Here is a 16,229-nt window from a genome sequence, read left to right as displayed (position 1 = left end):
AGTCCACGGGAGATGGTACGTTTTATTGGAGATTAAGCTATTGCAGGGTAGAAATGTGAAACCAAAATGATTATGAGAGCAATGCAACATAATTTGTGAGGTACACAAGTCCAAGAAGTCCTCAATTATCCATGATCCCTCTCTCTCTCTCTCTCTCTCTCTCTCTCTCTCTCTCTCTCTCTCTCTCTCTCTCTCTCTCTCTCTCACACACACACACACATTGTATTGTTAGTAATATGCTGAAATATCAATCAATCGATCGATTGCCTAGTGTGAGAAGCAAAAGTTGGAAATGTGTGTGTACGTGTGCAAGTACATGTTTGTATGCTTGAATGATATTCTTGTTTGTCTACCTCAGTTCAGTGGACATGAGGTGGAACACAATCTTGAGACATTGTGTACATGATTATCCTCTTTGTAAATACGCCACAGACACTTGCATGTCTTCTGTTACAGTACCTGGAATGTTATACTATATGAGCATACAAGCACATTAGGTCACAAATATACAACAGAGAAAATATCCAACTGAAGTAACACTTATGAGAGATTAAAAGTTTGCACTACAAGCAAAACAAGACAAAATCAGATAAATCCCTTTCTCCATATCACTGACCTTCACAGATTACATACCCTGACTTTGCCAAATTATCCTTGGTACCTTCCTAGTCTTTGCAGTCATGTCCTGGTCTGCCACACCCCGTTTAAACTGTCTTCCATAAGTCCAGGGCTAGTCCTTGCTGCATTGTGTAGTTTTTTCTAATTCACAATTCATGTTTTGGATAAACCATCTAATAAATGAGTTCTGAGGATATGGCAAGATGGATAAATAGCCTATATTAGTGGAGGATGTGCAGCCCATCACAGCAGAGATATGAACATATGCTATAAGAATTACACATTAACATGAAATAAAAATGAAAAAAGTGTTGTACAGAACTAGAATGCTTTAAGTTTGGCATTGAAAAAGATTTTTTTTTTTTTTTTTTAACCAACCTGAAAAATAGAACATTGGCATTGAAATGCTTGTATTGACATTCACTTTTAGAACTGGAAAGATGATGGATTGATTTGTATTTGATGGATTGATGTATTTTTGTTTATTCTGCTGTGAATAATAATTCAGCTTTTTCAATGATAATCTTTTTCTTTGTTTCTTTGTGTCAGCCTTATTCAGAGTGTTTTTTCAATAACAATCATTTTTCTTTTTTACACGGCAAGTGATTTTCCAATAACAATACTTTTCAATGTCAACTTACTCTATTTTCTATATTCAATAAGTGTGGAGCTCATGTGCATATTCAAATTAATTTCAAAAGAAACTTGTAATACAAAAAAAGTTACTTTTCATGTATACTTGTAATATGTAAAGTTTTATTGTGGTAGGAGTAAAGGAAAAAAATAAGCCTATTTGGATGTATTTTGGGCATATTCGATTAGTGTATAGTTCATTTGCATATAAAAATTCTGTTTCAAAGAAACTTGTAATACAATTTTTTTTACTTTTCATGGGTACTTTTATTGTGTAACGTTTCATTTTGATAGGAGTAAAGGAAAAAAATTACATTTTTGAGGTGTATTTTTGCCATGTATTATTAGCACACATCTCAGATTGATGAGAATTAAACATATTTCCTCAACTAGGATTTCTTAGGACTTTTAGTATGTTGTTCTGGACACCTCATAGAAAGGATCTATGCTGAAAAAAATTATTTTACAATTAGTCTGTCGTAAAACGCTATTTTGCCTGGACTAATAGTAGAGATGTAGATAAAAGGTTACAGGTTTCAAAGTTTTGACTGACGGCACACCGAGCTACGGCCTTGTCAAGATAGCCAAACATTGTTTTCTTATCTTCTACATCAGTGTGCCTAAATGACACCAGCATCGTTCATTTTCAAAAGAGGATGTCCCAATGTGTCCACATACTTCATGTTTGAATATACAAGGCTTTAACGGGGTGCAAGCAGTCAAAGGCACCCTAATAAGGCACCGAAAGCCAAGTTAAAATAGCCTCAAGAATGTTGATATGTTTCAAAGTCTGCCCAATGCATTCATGGGTCAAAATGTCATGGAGGTGTAGGGAGGTTCCGCTGAGATATTTGAAGGTGAATTTCTGATTTCCTATTTTCTTGAAATTTACCATTTAACACTTAAAGGGCTTATGATTTGTTTTAAATAAAGGATACAAGGATAGTATTACCCACTTTGGCCTATCCAATACCAACATATATCTAACACTGAAAAAAGTTTGGATGACAACTATTTTCAGTAAACCAGGACTGCCATCATTAATAAACACAAGGAGACCATAATAAAGAATTATTGTACACCTACAGAGGATCTTAATTCCACTCTGAAGGTATTGATGCTAATTGTGACTCTTTGTAAATGGCATATGCACTATGTATTATGATTAAGTCCAAACCAATTGGCAGGACGGCATGAACATTCACATTTCCATTTTTCGCATTTGTGCATGGGCTTATAAATTGAAGTGATGAGACTTATGTCAATTAGCCATGGACTTAAAGTAACACTATGCGACAATTTGACACTTTTTGAGGTATTTCTTTGTTGTTGTAATTACTGGTGTGTGAAAGTGGTTCGCAATTATGATACAGTGAAAGCAACTATTTCTATGATTGCATTAAGCATCAGTTTGCCTCACACTATGTTCTATAGTGCTGTTTAAATTATTGTTATAATGGAGCAACAACACTGTGTGGTACAGTATAATGTAATATACTGAGTAATGATGCTTAACATAACCTTATAAACACTTTGATATATACATAATAAATGATTTACTTTGTTCCAAATGAAAACAGTATGAAAGAACGGTAATGTAAGCTCTCACTTCTAACCATGAGTGTTGAGTAGTGGTGAGTAGAACATTGAAATGATGTATTGACACACACCTATATAATCTTTATCTCTGTTTTTTTTTCAAAGACATACAGACCACCATTTTAAAAGCAAAAATATGCAGCAATTTGCCACTTTGTGAAGTATGCTTTCATTGGCAAATACTTTTGGTATCATCTTCAAATATTTTTTGATGGTCATATAGGACAGATAGACACACTTGTTTTTCCCACTAGCCACCCAGTCTATGCACTATGTACATGCGTGGTCTGAAACAGAAGACCCTGCAAAAAAGACACTACGTCATCAATAGACACCAGTTAGCGTACTAGCCAGCTGAATCAATATCACTGTATCAGTGGCAGCTGTGCTGTGCACAATTTCTTAGACCAAAACCCCTTTCTGCTACTTTAACAAAAACTCCATTCAAAGGAAGACGCACACAACAAGGAGATGCAGTGAAGTTAAAGTTTTATTGCTACTTCTCTACATAATGCAATTGAGTGAGAGGGAACCAGAATAGACACTGGTCTTCATTCAGAGTCGTCTTCATATCGGACTTAAGCTCCAATAAGCTGAGGAGGACAAAAAGGGGGAGGTCAAAGGTCAACCATACAGAGCAATTCACATACAACAAGCACTCAAGTCCTGCAAAACAACTGAATGATGACTAACATGCACAATATACATCCTCAAAACTGTGTGTGTGTGTGTGTGTGTGTGTGTAGGGGGTGATGCATGTAATCAAGGGCTTACAGTCCTGATCCAGCACATGTGGGCAGACACACGAGTGAACACAGTTGGCTTTCTCACGACGTTACATCCACGGCTGGAGACGAAGCTGGTTATTCCGTGGATAACCCATTTCCCGCCCACATGGCAGTTCAGAGGACCACCAGAGTCTCCCTACAGCAACAGGACAAACAACAGGGATCTTGTATGCGCCTTTGTTGGGCAGTGTAAAATAGAACCATAGAGTCACTGTGATTCAGCCATAGTTTAATGTGAAATTGGTAAATAAAATGAATAACTTCAAGAAAATAAGACCCTTAATAGTTACTGTGTAGTAGGACAAGTTATTTCCATTGACTTCAACTAATGTTGATGTTAAATAATTAAATTGGAAAGAACACACAATGACAAGCAGAATAACTGACAAACATGCATTGCTTCCACTATTAAGATGTCAAATCTATCCCACCCAGCAGCTTTTACGCCATGTGCACTACCCCCAGAAAGTGAAGCGAACACGGTGGCCACTGTGTCAAACCAGTCAAAGGATGCTGCTATCTGAAATCCTTCATCTGCAACCAGATGTACATTTACTGTGAATGAAATCTGCGAGAGGGAACACTTACAAAGCATCCTGCCTGTCTGCCATTTCCTCCAGCGCACACCATGGTGCTCTTCACTGTGGTGCCCCACCAGTATCGGTTTCTACATGTGCCATAGCTGACGATGGGCAGGCGGGCATGCCTCAACAGGTTTGAGATCCTGCCCCTGGCTGCACACGGGAACGGAGAAAGAGAGATTCAAGAAAGCAGTACTGTTTTAGATAACCATCACGATGAGGAAAAAGCTGAGGATGCATTAGGCAGTCTTCTAGGGCAGCATTGCTGTTAAAAGCCAATGGAACAAAAATTACCTTCTAGTCTTGCTACTGCTGTTGCTATTGCTATTACTGGTAATAATAAAAGTATTATAAATCTGAAATGCTTTTTTATTGATTGATTTTTCTCTACATTATGTAAAGAATATTTGTATATGTATAATGTTTAAGGGGTCAGAAATCGCTTGTGTACTGTATCTATTGGAAGGTTAACCCGTTATAACAGAAAGAGAACTTGTGACTCTTGTGAACAGTGCACTCATTACACTGCCCTCCATGTAACCTATATTCCATAAGTCATTGAGTTTAGAATAGCACAGCATTTATCAATTATCGGTAACAGCACATTGACATGCTGTGGTTGCACAGTTATTATATTTACCCAAACCATTGTACTAACCATCCATTTAAATCCTGTTACCTATGGTGTATCATACTGTGACATACACATGTCATTATTAAATTACAATGTGACAAGACCAGCAGCATGCTTACTTGATGTACGTCCCCAGCCGGAGACGTAGCAAGATCCGTATCCGTGACGGAGCACCTGATTGGCTGGAGGCAGTACGGCCAGCTGCACGTAGCGGTTCACTGTAGCGTATGAGCGGAGGCGCAGCAGGGCAATGTCATTGCTGGGGGCGGAAGGGTGGGGGTGGAGGGTTTGTTAGTGTTTCTAAACAGTACATAGGTAGAATTGGAACAAACAGTGTTTAGTGGTGGGTCTTGAGAACCAGTAGTACTGACCCATAAGCCACTCTTTTATTCCAACTAGAGTGGCGGTAGATGCGGTAAACACCTAGGTACTGCTCCCTGCAGTTCTGCTTGTTGAGGTCACGCTCACCAGCGACCACACGATAGACTCTGCGACTGTGGTACCACATAAGCAAAAACCCAACGAACATAAAAGAGGACTCTCATTGAAAGTGCATCAGCGTAACTACGAGTGACGAGGAGTGCCAGATTAAAACAAAGGAGCCCTTAGCCCTGCTCAGAGTCTCTGCTCAAGCTGCTATGTCGTACCTATCCACACAGTGAGCTGCAGTCATCACCCAGTTCCTCTTGACCAGAATCCCTCCACAGGTGTGAATGTACCTACTGCCAGACTTGTACTGGAGAGAGACCTGAGAAAAAAAGTGGTGTTACCAGATCTATCTGTCCTACAGGGAGGTGGGAAAGAGAGAGAGTACTGTAGACACATGTCCTGTAGATTGTATGTCAGTTACCTGCCATCGCCAGAGGCTCCATGAGGATACACTTCCACCTACAACCCTCTTCTCAATGGAACCCTTGGAATCAGCTGGCACCATGAGATATGAACACAAAACAGTGCATGTATAACTACTGCATAATTGCAGTTTGGGACAGGACAAGTCCTAGAAAAATGTCTTCACCACTGGTATCATGGGAACTCACCGGAAGTATTTGCCTTACTCAAAGCCTCTTCCAACTCGGCTGGGGCTGCAGAGAAATCACAACAAAGAATGCTGCTTAAAAAAAACACGTCAGAACAGCTCTTCTCAACTCACCAGAGTGGAGACAGGAAACTGCACCACAAACATTTAACCCTCCTATCAAATTGACCCCATTCAATGTTTAACGTCTCTAAATAAATGATTGACATAATTTGTTTTGCTTCATATTTAATGACTTTTCCTAGTTTAATGGGGACAACCGGGTAAACACAAAATTAACATGATGATATGTTTTCAATGTCTGGTACACATGCTGTACGCATAGGTGTTCTTTGGGGTCAATTTGACACCAGGCTGTTTGAATTGTATAAAATATATAAGAAATATCAACATTTTACACACATTGTTACTATTCTTGATAACATAAATAGTTTTTCATTCCAAATTTTATAGATAACAAAAATATGTACTTAGAAATAATATGAAGCCATGGAAACACCAAAAGGATATCTCTTTCCAATTTTATGTCAATCAGTGAGATTTTATGGTGATCTGCATATTTCTCCATAGTCGCGTAACAGGTATTCTGGATGTATAAGGGGGGTGGGTGGGGGTATTGTTTCATTTAAAGAGCTATTTAGGTAGTCAACAAACAAACCTAAAGTACCTGACACATAACATTTTTAATTATCATAATTTTTTGGTGGTATAAATTGCTGGGGTCAAATTGGCCGCAAGGATAAACGATGTTAGTACATTTGAAGGTAATATGAGGGTTCATTTTGCCACCCCCATAGAGAGCTCCACCCCACAGTCTTACTGCCCATGCATGTAGTCAGAGAGGGACCCACCTGGAGCATCAGCAGGGGTCTCTTCATTCTCGGCTGCAACATCCTCATCACCATCCAGGGCTTCACTGTCCTCCCCCTGCAACTCATCCACCTCTGCACACACAGAACACTCACAGCTCAGAGTAATGCCTTGCCATAGCCACCCAGCAAATTGCACAGACAAAATGCTGGGTTTTGGAATAGAAATGCAGATGGAATTCTTTCCCCTCCACACATTTACTGATCCACTTGGCTCCGGTGTGTGTGGTGAAACTATTTCTTACTGTTTTTTATTTAGCTGATTTATATAGTGTTTTTTCATCATTTGTGTTCACTGAAAGCACTCTATAGAATCTAAATTCTACAGAAAGTCCATGACAACAGAGGGACAGGCAAGCACAAGGATCTCAAGAGGGAACCTTGGTCATGGCGTCAACACAGCTGGATACACAAGAAGAACTCACCTGCAGTGTCATCCTCAGCAAGAGCATCAGTCACTTCCACGTCAAAGCCAGCAGGCTCTGCACAGATAACAAAACAGTCAAAATGTGTTAGCGACTCCTTTCAAATTGCTTAACAGCCAGGACTACAATTTAACACTGTGCTGAACAAGTGTGCTGTATATTTACAGTAATCTCACCATTACTACAGTAGGGTACTGAACATGTTTACTTGCTCTAGTGAATACGGTCAAAGATGCAACTGGTTTCAGAAGAACCCACCTGGAGTGTCAGCAGCAGCATCCTCATCATCCTCATCATCTCCCAGGGCATCAGCCACTTCCTCCTCCTGCTTCTCCACTAGTAACACACAGACAAGAGTCAGTCACCCACATCACTTCAAAACTACAAAACCCACATCACTGAAAAGTGGTACACAGCATAGTATCACTACAACATATTGTAAAATAGGGGCATGATGTGAACCCCAGTTTCAGAGGATCTCACCTGGATTGTCAGAGGCAATATCCTCACTTTTGGCCAAGGCATCGTTAAGAGTGACGTCCATCTTCTTCGACAACTCTGCATGGAATAAGACGTCAAAGACAAAGAGAGTGAGAGCTTGCAAAATCCACCCAAATCAGCTCAGTTAGCAACGGCTAAATAGAAAATGTATGTATCTTAATAATCATGTCAATCATTGCATTTGAACAATGAAGAATATCTTTCATGCATATGTGCCTGTAAATAGGTTAAAACGTCTCTAACATACCTAGAGTGTTAGGCTGAGCTGGGGCCACCGCATCTGTGACAAGGAGAAAGAGACGACACACAGACAGTGTGACAGAGTAATGATATCCCGAATCATTATCAGTCATAGATCTGTTGTTTATAGAACCTTGGCTGTATGTTATTCATTTCCCATAATGTTATTCTTGGTAGAAAGATGATTTCTTATAATGTCGTTCTTACCAGTAATATAAATTATTTATATGGATAATAACAGTGATTGTGAGAGTACACAATGCCTTGGTCATACTTGCATATACAGTATGCTATATACACACATACTTGATACTTATTACTTGATCATGGGTCTAAATTTGTAATTCGGTTACAAATTTCTTTGGGTGAAAACGTCAGAATACTGAGTGAAGAGTTCTACATCTCTATATAAAGTACAGTATAAACTGTGTATGAAACACCAGAAATACCACAAATTCATGATAGGAACCCTAATATTTGTATCACTTACCTGTTGCCATGTTCATGGCAAACAGAGCGTAAAGGATCGAGAGAATGGGCAGAATCCCCATTGTTAAACTGGGTATATCTAGAAAAAACACACACACACACACACACACACACACAAACACACACACCAATAAAGCTCAGCATACACTTGAAAAAGTCCAAACTCTTTGGTAGAAGTGTAGAGAGGCTGTAGATAAGTACTCACCTACTGATAAGAAATTGATTTGCAGCTTCTGGAAACTGATGACAATGAGAAGCGACAGCTTCTTTTATAGCCATTTTGGACAAGGCGTATGTCATCTGAGTAAACATGTTTATTAAAATGAAGAGAAGGGTGTATGGATCAATGACAAACACAAATACTGACATCCGTGAGGTATTTATTTCAAATGATATATCATCTTTCTGCTACAGGTAGGCCACTGAGTACAAATGCAAAACACACCTTTTAGCTGAGCCACAGTTTAGCTGATGTATTAACTGCTCTCAAATGGTTTACACATAGGACAAACTCAGCAATAATTAAACAACAGTACACCGAATTTTGCATTTAAACATAGCACTATATGTTCCAAATGTTGTGACTGAGATAGGAAAGTACATTGCCGACTCATACACACACAATATACATATAAAGATATAATAATAATAATATATATATATACAGTGTGCATGGCAGAGCATTAGGGTGACCAGGGGTCCCGCTTTGTGTTGTACTGCACAGCATCACCCTTTGTCCCCAATCCCACATATTGAGGTAATGTCCCTAATTTTCAGTGGTCATTTGGTTTTTATTTGTCAGAAATAAGAACACATGAATGCGTTCTTTTACCTGCCTGGCACATGAACCACATGTCGCTGCAGCATAGTTTCTACTGTATTTAATAGTGCTACATCAAAAGCAGCAACCTGGCTCATACAAATGCAACATAGGGAAGCTATTCTTAAAGCCTGACTTTCATCCAGAGGCTGTGACGGCCGTCAATCAAACTGTGCAGACGTGGGGCTGAAGAACTCCTCTTGTACGTCACAAAAAACTAACTTGAACAAACTTTCACAAACTACCAGGCGACATCATTGCTCATCATATCTTTATATATAGCAAAATCTGTAGCTTGTATCTTTTATGGCCTAACTGGTGTGCTGTGGAATCCACTAAAGGACATAGTAGGTGTTTATGAGCCAAAAGGCAGAATACAAATGCTTCTTATTCAGTTAGACATTAAAGCAAACTTTTAGGTTAACCCTCAGCATTGGTAACATGTCCCACATTGTCCCTACACAAACGTACTACTCGCCCCACATCTGTTCACCCTACAGAGCATGGCAGAGCAGGTCTAGATGGAGGCACAGAACTTTCATTGTTGGTGTGGTAGTTATTTAAAAAGTTAAGGATCCTTTTCAAACACCCTGTGAGGAGGTGAATTCTCCCCCTCCTCACCGTGGCAAAAGGGGATGGTGCCCTTTAAGACTCTTGGACTCCTCCCCCCATAATGGTTGGGTCCTGGCTCACCTGATCCAAATGTTGGATACAATTAAGCCCAAGTGGCTGTGCCCTATTTAAAGGGTGCCTCATGTGTAGAGAAGGGGAGACTGTGTGTAAGAGGCATGAGAGCACAGACAAAGAGAGGTATCGAGATAAAAATACTTCCCTGATGTGAGGTGAAGGTGTTTTTGTGTCTAGTTGTGTGGACACGGTGTCTTTGTGCTTTGTCTTTGTGTCGTGTATATTGTGCTTGTTTTGTTTGGTTTGGTTGGTACGGCTAGTTATGTACTTCGCTTCGGGCTGAGTGCCTGGGCCTAGTTTGGGCCTGGCTTGGGTCTGGAGAGGGTGCCGATATTTGGGCCTAATCGGCCAAGCAGGTGCCTAGGGTGCCAGGTTACTTCAGTCCCGGGTGAGTACGGCCGGTATCTGTTATCTGTTTGATTTACATGTGTTTATGTTGTGTGCACTGTGTTGGGGTTGACAGTCCCCCCTGTAAATAAATATATATATATATTTTTATATCAAACGACCATCTCCTGCACTGTATTTCCCCTACACCAATTCCAGTCGCCACATCCCTAAAAGAACGTGGGGTGACCGTCCGGTCCTTCACACACCCCTTTAAATAACTTAATTTGACATGGAATAGGGGACTGAACAGACACAGACTCGCACACAAACACATTGTGGACCCCCTTGAAAACGAGATGGCACATCTCAAGAGGTATTTCCAAATAAAGACATTTCCAACGAACCATCCCTTTATCTCTCTCTCTCTCTTTTTCTCACATACACACACACACCATTTTGCGACATTAACATCCTCTTGTGTTTTTGTATGCTCAGATGTGTGCGTGACTCGAGTTGGCCATTCTTACAACTGATAGTGGACACAAACTTGGTAGTGTCCACACTTCCCTGCTCTGTGCAAATATTTCCAGTAACTGGTATCAGTCTCCCATTACCAGTAGGCCTACCAATCTCTTATTACCACTACGAAAACATAAACAGACACCCAAAGTGTCTCATTCACTAATGTATTTCAACTGCTAATGGTATAAAATTAATTTTTGTTAGGAGGAAAAAAAGAGACTCAGAAATGATTTAATTCTGATGGCTTCACAACCACTGTTTTGATTTGACCTATTATGTATATTACTGTAATTACTGATTTGAGGCTATTAAATCTTTGAGGGCATGTATTTGTTTGTTTTCATACTTTTCACCTACCCTTAAATTATAATAAAAAAAACTCTTAAGAAAGAGCAAAAGCAAAACGTTAGAGAACATTGGGAGACACTATCTCTTCACAGTTATGGCAGGTCTACATATTGCATTCTTCTTAGTCTTGAGGTGGGTTTACAGTCGATAGAACAATAGGTCGCCGTGACAAATAGAACAGCTACAAAATAGGTTCCAAACCATTAGGGCAACAATTGCTGCTTGCTTTGAATAAAGTGTGAACTGTGAAACGACATGAACAGCACAGCAAGAGAAAAATAACTCTGTAATTTTAAACGACTGTATGAATATTATCTTTCATAGTACATCTTATTTCTCCTTCAATATGCTATGACTATGCAAGTTCTCGTGGCCGGCGACACCATATTTTAACTTGGAGTGACATCTTCAATTACTACTCATACCCATGCACACTCACTGACATTGCTCCATAAATACTATAATACATGTACAATTTGGTGAATAACCTTAATGAATATACAGTATAGGTATGCACTTATATGTGTGTGCGTGTGCTTTTCTGTGTGTGAATGTGAAGAAAGGTGATATGAACATGTGTGAACGTATTTGTCATCTCAAGAGAAGTGACATGGAACATACAGTTTGTAGTGTCCCACTTTCCTGCTCTTTACAAATATTACTTTGAAACATAGTGTCTATGTCCTGTTACTGGCACCAATCTCCTATGACTAATATAGACAAACCCACATACACATGCACATACACATACACATACACATACACATACACATGCACATGCACATGCACATGCAGATACACATACACACACACTCACCCATTTACTCACTTACTCTTTCTCTCTCACACACACACAGAGAGAGAGAGAGAGAGAGAGAGGAGAGAGAGAGAGAGAGAGAAGGAGCCCTCAAATTGGGAGTGCGTACACTTTTCACAAATATTTCTAGTTCATAGTTCATCTCCTATACAACTGGTGACTGGCGACTCACTAAGACAACAGTAAGTGACTGGGCACTCAGATACAGATACAACATATCCGCTCGGAGGTCCCAAAATAATGAAGTGTTCAGTTTGCAAGTTATTGGCTTAATACAGACCTTTACATGAGCATATGACATCCACACCTACACACAGACACAGACACACACACATTTGGCAACCTCAAACATGATCCTCTTTCTGTGAGTGTTCTTGTATGCTCAGATGTGTGCGTGACTGGGGTTTGCCATTCTTACAACTGATAGTGGACACAAACTTGGTAGTGTCCACACCATCCTCCTCCGTGCAAACATTTCCTGTAACCAATCCCTTATTGCCAGTTTCAATCTCCTATTACCACTTTGAATACAACACCCCCCCCCCCCCAACCCACCACCCTCATAAACAAACTCTTAGACGTGTATTTCAACTGTTAACTGTCAGCTGTTACTGTTAACATACACATTGTGCTTGTAGATGGACTCATTTAGAATTGCATATGCAAAAAGAATCAAATGCAAAACACCAAACAGCTGTAGCATGCCTAACACACTTGCACTTAATGTTCACGTTCTCTCACTGTTCTCCATGGCACTTTTTTGTCAGCTTGAATGATTAGAACTAGTTCTGTGGCTCTAATCTCAACACATCTCCAAACCTTCTGCAGCTTGATTGTGGTTCTTTATTTGTATGTCTGCTGAATTAATCAATGAATCAATCTAAATGTAAAATATTAGTCATCTTTTTATGGGCACAAAAGGTCCTTTGTGACCCTTTCAGTCACCCAGCAATCACTTCTTAATGCCAAAAGGGGTTTGTGTCATTCACCACACCGTAATTCTGATGGATCATTATTGAATGTTGAACTTCTGCGTAGCACGTTTGTGGAGACATTAAACCACAAAAAAATTGAAAGTGTATCTCCCTGCGCTCAAATACACCAGGCTATACACATGATCACACACTGTTCACAATCATAATATGTGTTTCATTGGTTGGTTGTGTGGTAAGTTAGGGATTCAATGGAAAATGTATGACGTTGAACTTGATAACAAAAGAATCTCATAGAAATATTGTAGATCAATACACCTGCAATGTCCATTCTCACAATAAAACAGCTATGGCATGGCAAGTGACGTGTACTTTTCCAGGATCTTCATTCCTTCATTGCTCAGATGGCCACAACCCCCTTTTATGTTTTATAGTAATTAAGATCACTGTAGATTATTGGCGTCTTTTCTCAATCTTACCCAAATGGGCCCTGTGTTGTGGAAAGTGTTGTGGACACGATGAAGACATTCTGTTTTGTAACTGGCGTGTTTGGATTAATTCCACACACCTGTTTAGTGACAGAGACCTACACTGTGTGAAAAGAGGTGTATCCAGGACCTGTACTGCTGTATACTCCCAGATACTCAACAGGTAGTTGGATGGATCTGGGACTTCGCTGCCCTGTTACACAGTCCCAGATCCTCCCGGATATGTACCAGGTTTGGGGACACATATGGTTGTGGTGTTCATAGGTAGATTTTATTGATTGTCTGATCAACACAAATTAATTACACAAAGGCTTTTATTAGAAATGAATACAATACAGTTAAATATAATTTAATTAGACACATACATTAGCAATACATATCAATGTACAATTACATGACATAAGATATAATGTAATACAATATCAACATAACAAAACAAAGGCTTTTAGCATGAAGGAAACACTGATCACTTGTGAGCATTTTCAAGAAGGACCCAGCTCCTCACTCTGTTGTCTCCATTCCAAATATATCCGCATTAACACATGGTACTTCTGGTCTGCATCCAGCATTTTGATTTACATGATTCTGTGCAATAGGCTGGAGGCCAGACAACGCACATTGGCCATCAATCCAAGATGGATCAGATCTGTTGTGGTTGTCCTCTATAGGGTAGCCTCTTCCTTTGATTGTAGAACCACCAACTCTGGCTTCATGCCTATGCAAACACGGGCCAAAGACAAAATAAGACCACTAAAAACATCAAATGGGGGAAAAGCCTAAGAACTACTGGGTTCCTCTGAGATATTTGGAGGTGAAATCCTGATTTCCCATTTTCTTGAAATTTACCATTTATCATCTTATATGAATGTAAATAAATAAATGATACAAGGCTAATATTATCCACGTTTATGGGGCGCCATTTGTAAAATGTTGCACGTTCGAAAATCCTGCTAAGTTTTGGTACATTTAGCATTATCATATGGAAAAAAAAACCACGACAATATTCAAATGTCACTTTTTCAAGCATTTAGAGAGAAATTCATGTAAATTCATGCGATAACTTTTCCAAGGATATTTTTTGGCAGTAGCACAAAGTTGTTAAATAATATAAATCTTTCATCTAAATGTTAAATGTTAAATGTAAATGTTAAATATAAATGTAAATGTTAAATGTAAATACAAATATCAAATGCTAAATGTAAATGTTAAATGTAAATGTTAAATGTAAATGTAAATGTTCAGTCTACATGTCAGACTTGACGACAGAACATTACAATATTTACGGTAATTCATAGCTTTCCATCACGTGACTACAATGGATACCTTGCGGGCAACAGAACAGCTGAACAGCGCTCGGAGATGTCGACCAACAGTGGACATCTTTGCGCAGTGCAGCCTGTCGGTAGGAAAAACGTATGGCCAGAGAATGTGTATTAAAACCGGATGTCGTCACTTTAATCCGGTCTCTGGTTGGATAAAACTTTTCAACAGAAATGGACAAGGACCTTTACTTTTTAGTTGAGAAGTTGTGTTGATCGCCTGGCATGCAAACGATCGGTTTTCTTTAAATTATTATTATTTTTGTGAAGTTATACGGCTTATGTGAATAAAGCTATCTACACAACTTTTTATATGTCTACATTGACTCATTTAGTTGTTCATGTGGTACACGTAGGTCTTAACTGAAGCTAACGCTTAGACCAACAATCCATTGGAACACATAGTAGCTAGCTAGCCTCGCTGCTAATAAGTCTAACGTTAGCATGCTGATATGAATAGACCCATTATAGTCAGGTGGCTTAATGCTCAATTGACTTGTTAACCGAACTTTTACGAAGTCATACAACTAAACACACAAGTGACTTGTTAACCAAACTTTTACGAAGCTATATGACCAAACACAAAGCTAGCATTGTTAATTCCGCTATAGCTAGCCAGGTCAATTAGCTCGCCTAAGATACTGCAATTTAAGCTAACCAATTACCTCATTTCCCCCAAAACCCATCGATTACATGTGTTTGTGATGTGTAACATATATCCTTAATCAGTCATTCAAGTTATTAACGTTTATTTACCGCTAGCGATTACACGACACAAGGGTAATTCAATCGCTATTAATGTTGAACTTGAACTTCAACAACGTCACACAACATTAAAAGTCAGGCATCGGCATGGTTCCTACAGAATAAATCAAAGGTCCTTGTCCATTTCTGTTGAAAAGTTTTATCCAACCAGAGACCGGATTAAAGTGACGACATCCGGTTTTGATACACATTCTCTGGCCATACGTTTTTCCTACCGACACAGCCTACTCAATTAAGATCGCCATCAAACACAGATCATACCATCATAGCCAGACAGAGATATCTAGAAAAAAAATACATTTTGGGAACCTGTGATCCCTTTACTGCACCTGCTGATATTTTTATTTTTATAACGTTGTTGAAGTCCCTACCTGAGCTCCAGTTTGGAGTTATTTATCGCAACGGCCCGTATTAACGCGCGAGACCTATTAACAGCCTCACGCGGGTAAACGTTACTTAATATTGATTTCTGTATCAACCAGGATAACAGATTTTAAACACCATACGCTCCTACCCAAAAGGGGTATTTAACTTGTATGTGTGCAAAAAATTGCAGTTGTACAGCGTTATTTAGTGTACTAGACAGCGATTTATTTCTGTGTGTACAAATCCTCATGGAACGAACTAAACAAATTCGATTTCGCGACGAGAATTTGTGAGGGTCATAGAGCTTTCCATAGACATATATACAGAAAGGCTGTTAATCGGTTCCACCTCCTGTATCAGCTAATTTTGCGTGTCGGTCTACACAACGGAAAAAAACTGAAAACACGTTTCAGTTGAAA

At 39.3% G+C, this 16,229-nt stretch overlaps 1 protein-coding gene across 1 annotated transcript; it reads right to left on the bottom strand.

Annotated features, from left to right (window-relative positions):
• Nucleotides 1-3,428: 3,428 nt before the first annotated feature.
• Nucleotides 3,429-8,478, bottom strand: LOC116222091 (elastase-1-like). The gene is made up of 14 exons (XM_031574851.2): nucleotides 8,418-8,478; nucleotides 7,935-7,967; nucleotides 7,670-7,744; nucleotides 7,445-7,522; nucleotides 7,187-7,243; nucleotides 6,744-6,836; nucleotides 5,894-5,938; nucleotides 5,704-5,777; nucleotides 5,501-5,601; nucleotides 5,225-5,347; nucleotides 4,973-5,112; nucleotides 4,227-4,372; nucleotides 3,625-3,774; nucleotides 3,429-3,443 (listed from the first exon to the last, which is right to left on the bottom strand). The coding sequence occupies exons 1-14, from the start codon at nucleotides 8,476-8,478 to the stop codon at nucleotides 3,429-3,431; spliced, it is 1,191 nt and encodes a 396-aa protein (XP_031430711.1).
• Nucleotides 8,479-16,229: the final 7,751 nt, after the last annotated feature.

This window comes from Clupea harengus, chromosome 10, assembly GCF_900700415.2.
Source record: "Clupea harengus chromosome 10, Ch_v2.0.2, whole genome shotgun sequence".
Lineage (NCBI taxonomy): Eukaryota > Metazoa > Chordata > Actinopteri > Clupeiformes > Clupeidae > Clupea > Clupea harengus.
Note: the sequence above shows the minus strand (reverse complement) of the source record. Positions and strands in the feature narration are given on the sequence as shown.